The following is a 5,557-nucleotide window of genomic DNA, read 5'->3' as shown; positions in this document are numbered from 1 at the left end:
GCCCAATAAAAAACCAATTGCTCTTGCCAATTCCACAAGTTAATGAGAGAACATGTTTCTCTCCAACTTTGTATTTCTAATAGGTGGAAAATTGAAGCATGATTTCGATGCAAGATGATCAACCGAGATCTGATATGCCCCATGAACTAATCCAGGTTCTTATATTAGTGATAGTGTTGCTAGTTTTAAGTGCTCTATTCTTGAGATAAAATGGACCACCTGTTATATAGAAAAATTGCTAGCTGATGTATCACTAATAGGAGGCCCTTGGTGTATTAGTGAACAACTTGGACAGTACAAATGGCTGTTTGTAATCAGACTAGTTTCATTCATGTTTTTTGTTTATTATAAGGTATGACAAACATAAGGCCCTTGGTGTATTTGTGAATATTCAGCTTGGACAATAGAAATGGCTGTTTGTAATCAGACTAGTTTCATTCATGTTTTTTTTTATTATAAGATATTAAAACATACTTTAATAATAGCATGAAGAAGACATCTAACACATTCAACATTCAATTTCTTTATACGCCTCTACTCTGGTAGGTTCCAAACAATCAAATGAAGGATGTGTAACACTAAATGATATAGAAAACTCTGTTTTTACTTATGCTGCATTCTCCAGTCTTTGTGAAGAGCTCAGTGATCCAGATGGATGGGCTGAACCAATAATTTGTTAAAAAAGTCAAAAGTTTCCTTACGGGATCCTCCAAAGCCATCATCTCCTCTGTAGTAGTACGCATGTGACATTCTTCCAAGACCTAATGCAGCGTCAACCAAATCTCGAGGGAAAGGAGATTCAAGAATCAGATCTCCATTTAGCTTCTTCCATGCATCACCGATCAAGTTCCTTATATGTTGGCGAGCAACGTCCTCTGTACTTCCATTGTCACGCATGGAGCACTGGATTGATTTGAGAACATCACCTCTTGACATTTCTTCCTGCAGCTTGGATAGATTACTATCAGTAAAGAAAAGAACATAACAAAAAAGAGATAGGTTTAAAAGGTAAAGAAGGAAGCACCATTGAAGTTCCTAAATCGTCGCAGAGTCGAAGGATCATTGATGACCATTTGAATACTTCTGGTAGGTTAACCAAACTTTGTAGTCTTTCATCTGTTATATTTGCTTTCATTGAGAAGTAAGCATTGCCTAATATCACCGACCCTGATGCCGACATCACTGCATTCTCAATATATTCATCGAGTGTAGGCATGTACCCTTCATTGTACCATTTTGCCTCTTTCTGGTTTGCTTTGCATAGATCTGCCCACTACATAACCATAAAGTTAAAGATTAGATAGTGCTTCGATGAGGGTGGATCCAATACGAAAAGCTATTTGGTGCGAAATATGTGAAACACTATGTCAACCATCTGATCATGATATGATGGCTGAGATGCCATTTCACGCCAAATGGTTTTTTGTATTGGATTGGCCCTTGTGCTTCTACATCATTCTTAAATATAAAACTTGAAGAAGAGACATTGACTCTAATACCAATTTTCTAAGGCAAGGAACAATGTTCCATCCTTGTTCTTTAAGACTTGTATATGCCACTTCATTGGCACTGTTGAAGAGGGCAAAGCAAATCATCTTCATGTACTGCGGAAGCTTGTCAATGACATTTATATCCCATTTGGTAAAACCCCATGAGAGTCTCAGAGCATGCATGGATTGGGTTTAAACTGCAAGTACCTCAAAATGAAAGGTGAACCTACCTTTCAATGACATCTGTAAATCGCTCTAGCTCATCTATTGATCCGTATAGATCATAAGTGTCATCAATGGTGGTTATGAGCTGACTAACCTGTGTCAATACAAATCGAGTATAGCCATATTCTGGTAAATGAGTCATGGCAAGCCCCCATAAGAAACATTCAGCCAATCGATCTCTTGAAAAGCTCAACTTATGTGGAACGGTAGTATTAGTCCACCACCTGGGCAAAAAGGTAAACAAATTTTATGTTTTGCTGAATGGTTTTGGCCAAAAATAATTTTTTTCTTGAATCAAGAAGTAATAATAGTTTGTGAAAAGTAGAAAAATATGTAGTTGCCACATTTCGACATGAGATACAATCAAGGTTAGGTGAGTGTTACATGAATGGATTGTTGTGGCTCCGTCTCATTCAGATATCGGATAAGATCTGATAACTAAAATTGCAGTTCAGTTCAAGGAAAATTGAGCTTTTACCTGGATGCTGGTTTAAGTTCGATTTGGTATTGGGCTTGCCGCATGTTGTAGGCTAACTTGGCTAGTTCAAGTAACTTGGGATTCTTGTCATCTGATTTCCCATATGCCTCTATGAACCATCTTGCCTCTAAGCTTGTAACACTCCAGTGGAAGGGAGACTCCAGTGCATGCACTACTTTGTTTTTGAGCTCTTCTTGCAGGCTGCCTTTGAGATCGTCTTTGAGGTTCTTCGTTGAGAAAGCTCTAGCTTCATCTAATATCGGTTCCCCTTCTAAAGCAAGAAAAGAGGCATCATACAAGCTTAGATTTCCTTTCGTGTCTCTGCACAGGCTTGCCTTGAAACTTCCCTTCTCGTCCATGAATCTGCTAAACACATCTATTTCCACACAAATGTCAGTGACGACTTTACAGTTTAACTGGTGAAGTAGAGCTGGCTGATACCATACCTTCCTCTACCATGATCCCATTTTGTCTGGAGAGACGAAGCAGGAGGGCGGTGGAGTAAAGATCCAGGTCTGTCTTCGTTCCACCATGATAGCTGCTGAGTATTGCACGCAGAACTCCATTGATCTTGTCTCGGAAGAGATAACCCAGACCAAAACGTTCAAGGGTGTCAACTAGCTGGAGCAGAGTGACTTGATCCTTCTCCGATTCTAGCAGACGCTTCGTGTAATCCGTCAGCTCCCCCACTCTGCTCCTATACTTCTCTCCCTCGAAATTGCTCGATAACGATTGGATGAAGTCGTTGTTAGCGACTGTTGGTGCGTAATTCGCCGTTCTTCGATCGACCGTCAGGTCCGATGACTGCGTCGTTAGGGCACATGAAATGCGCCTGGAAGTTCTGTAACGGGCCGTCAGTATTCTGGGTGGAAGGGAGGTTGTGTGGGCAGGAATGGTGGAAAAATGGAGATTAAGAACCATTATCACCGAACCTTCTGATCACTCAGAGCCTTGGTGTCGATATTTAAACCCCTCTGGACGTGTTCTCCATGGCGTGTAACATGTTCTTCTGGTCTTTCTTCTTTCTTTCCAGCATCTGCATGAGAGGGTGGTGGCATGTCTGCATTGCTTTCTGGTCTGTGAAAAGCGATCTAGTTAACCTGAAATGCATTAACTACAAAATCTTTTGATGGGATGAAGAGGCACGTTATTCCTGTAATTCCTTCTCTGCTAATCTGGATTTTCTGCTTCCATCCATCATATTGCGAAGTTGGATCCATATGAGCTGGATTTTCTGCATTATGAGACCAGATTATGGTAGTTTAGTTATCTATAGTTTAGTTTAGCATGATTCAGTTTTTATGCATGACAAATGAACCAATCTGGTAGGTGGTAGGATTCTGAAGGCTACCCATTTGGGAAAGCAATAATAAAGAAAAGAGGTAATGGAGTATAAAATTCAACCTGAGTTATTAATTACGATTCAGAATACAAGCTTCTGTAAAAACTTTCAACAATCTAAAATATTCGTCTTTAACTACAAATTTATTATTTTTCATTAATTTACAAATTTTAGATTTCCTTTAAAGAGAAAATAGAAGATTCATCATTAAATTATACATTTTAGTCATCTCTAATTTTCTACTATTGTAAGTTTAATTGTGTAATTCCTAATTACTTGCTTCAAGGTAGGATGATTTTCTTTAATTGTAATTATTTAGCTGTGGAAGGTAAAATATGGTTTTTATTGTAACGACCAAAGTAACATTCTAGAATCAAATCAAAGAAAGTTAAATTTACAAAGTATGTGAAGCAATGGAAGAACTAGAAATGTCAATAAATGCAAGAAGAATTGAAGAGATTTGAAAGAAAGCTGTTGTGAGCAGAACAATCGTATCCTTGTATAGTTATTCAAAAATTTTACTCTCTCACTGGTTCTTATCATTAAGTGGTGCCACTTGAGAGCATGTAGAGGCAGGGCTGGTGAGTCCAGAGCCTGTAGAGGCAGGGCTGGTGAGTCCAGACATGGATGCTTGATGGTGGTCAGTCCGTGGTCCCTCTTTACATATAAACAGGTACGAGGGTAGTTGTAATAGAGTCAAGAATGACAACTCTGCTACATTAGATTGAGCGATCAGTGCCATGTAAATATCCATTTCTTAATCGAGAGGTAGCAAAGGTTGTCGTGGTGGAGTCAAGAATGACGACTCTGCTACATTGGATTGAGTTAATTTTCCACACTCGGGAAGTAAACACAGGTAGTCCTGGTGGTTGTTTCTATATAAATTTAAAGGCCATGGCCGAATATCTAGTTGGCTATATGTATCTTTCGCTATCATGGATAGCAGAAGATTAGATTGAGTCATTTTTCCACACTCGGGAAGTAAACACAGGTAGTCCTAGTGGTTGTTTTCATATAAATTTAAAGGCCATGGCCAAATATCTAGTTGGCTAAATGTATCTTTTGCTATCTTGGACAGCAGAAGATTTGTTCAAGGACGGAGTTGGTAGGATAGACAAAAGGGGACCCAAGAAAATTTAATTGAGTAATTTATAATATTTACCTCGATATAAGGATAAACAATAGCTATGTGATGGTGGGCGTAGGTTAGGGTCGCCGAACTCAGGAAAACTCATTTTTTCGGTTTCCATTGTGTGCGATTTCTCAAAAATCGTAGATCTTGTCAGCTTCGTCTTCGGCGACACGTCACTGACTCTGCGTCGTCGTCGAACCTGCGTCGTCATCGACCCTGCATCGTCGTTGAACGCCGAAAACTTCTCTATTTTTGGAGTTCCAGAACCAGATACTTCATCTGATACCACTTTGTTGTAGGAAGAACGAAAAGAAAAAGGGGATTTCACTTAAATACCTATTTAAAATAAATTATTTTCAAAAATACCCACGTCATCAAAATATTTCTAAAACTACCCAACTTTGACCGGTCAAATGCCTATGTGGGCAGTCAAAAGCGACACGTAAGCTTTGACTGCTTATGTGTCACCACATCATCAGTGCAATATCATAAATCGACATGTCGTCTGGCACGTCATTATTTTACCACGTCATTAAATAAAAAAATAGAATAATTTTTTTTAAAAAATTCAAAAAATACGATACATGTTTTATTACCTAATATCTACAATATTGGACATTTATCTTTGGGAAAAGTAATAAATTTTATGTCACGAAGCCAAAAATAGAAAAAACCAAAATTATTAATAATTTTGATTACTTAAAAGTAATTTGGTTTGTAAATTAATTATTTGACAAATAAAATTTTTCATGTCTATTTGTTTGTTTGCTGTCTATTTTTGGTTGGAGCTGTCACCGAGAAGAAAGAGATCGCTTTTTTCTTCTTGTTTTCAGAAGAGTACCGGTGTGGGTTTTTTTTGGGGATTTCACTTAAATACCCATTTAAAATAA

The 5,557-nt window shown here is 38.2% G+C and overlaps 1 protein-coding gene across 1 annotated transcript; it reads right to left on the bottom strand.

The window, feature by feature from the left end:
* Window positions 1-482: 482 nt before the first annotated feature.
* Window positions 483-3,114, bottom strand: LOC137966364 ((-)-alpha-terpineol synthase-like). Its single transcript, XM_068812953.1, has 6 exons — window positions 2,640-3,114; window positions 2,194-2,569; window positions 1,721-1,939; window positions 1,500-1,569; window positions 1,025-1,273; window positions 483-942 (listed from the first exon to the last, which is right to left on the bottom strand). The coding sequence occupies exons 1-6, from the start codon at window positions 3,112-3,114 to the stop codon at window positions 640-642; spliced, it is 1,692 nt and encodes a 563-aa protein (XP_068669054.1). The 3' UTR covers window positions 483-639.
* Window positions 3,115-5,557: the final 2,443 nt, after the last annotated feature.

This window comes from Aristolochia californica, unplaced genomic scaffold (assembly GCF_029961685.1).
Source record: "Aristolochia californica isolate CCGP_79_NKW_82.1479 unplaced genomic scaffold, dmAriCali1.0.hap1 SCAF_5, whole genome shotgun sequence".
Classification (NCBI taxonomy): domain Eukaryota; kingdom Viridiplantae; phylum Streptophyta; class Magnoliopsida; order Piperales; family Aristolochiaceae; genus Aristolochia; species Aristolochia californica.
This window is presented reverse-complemented; position numbering and strand designations above follow the sequence as displayed.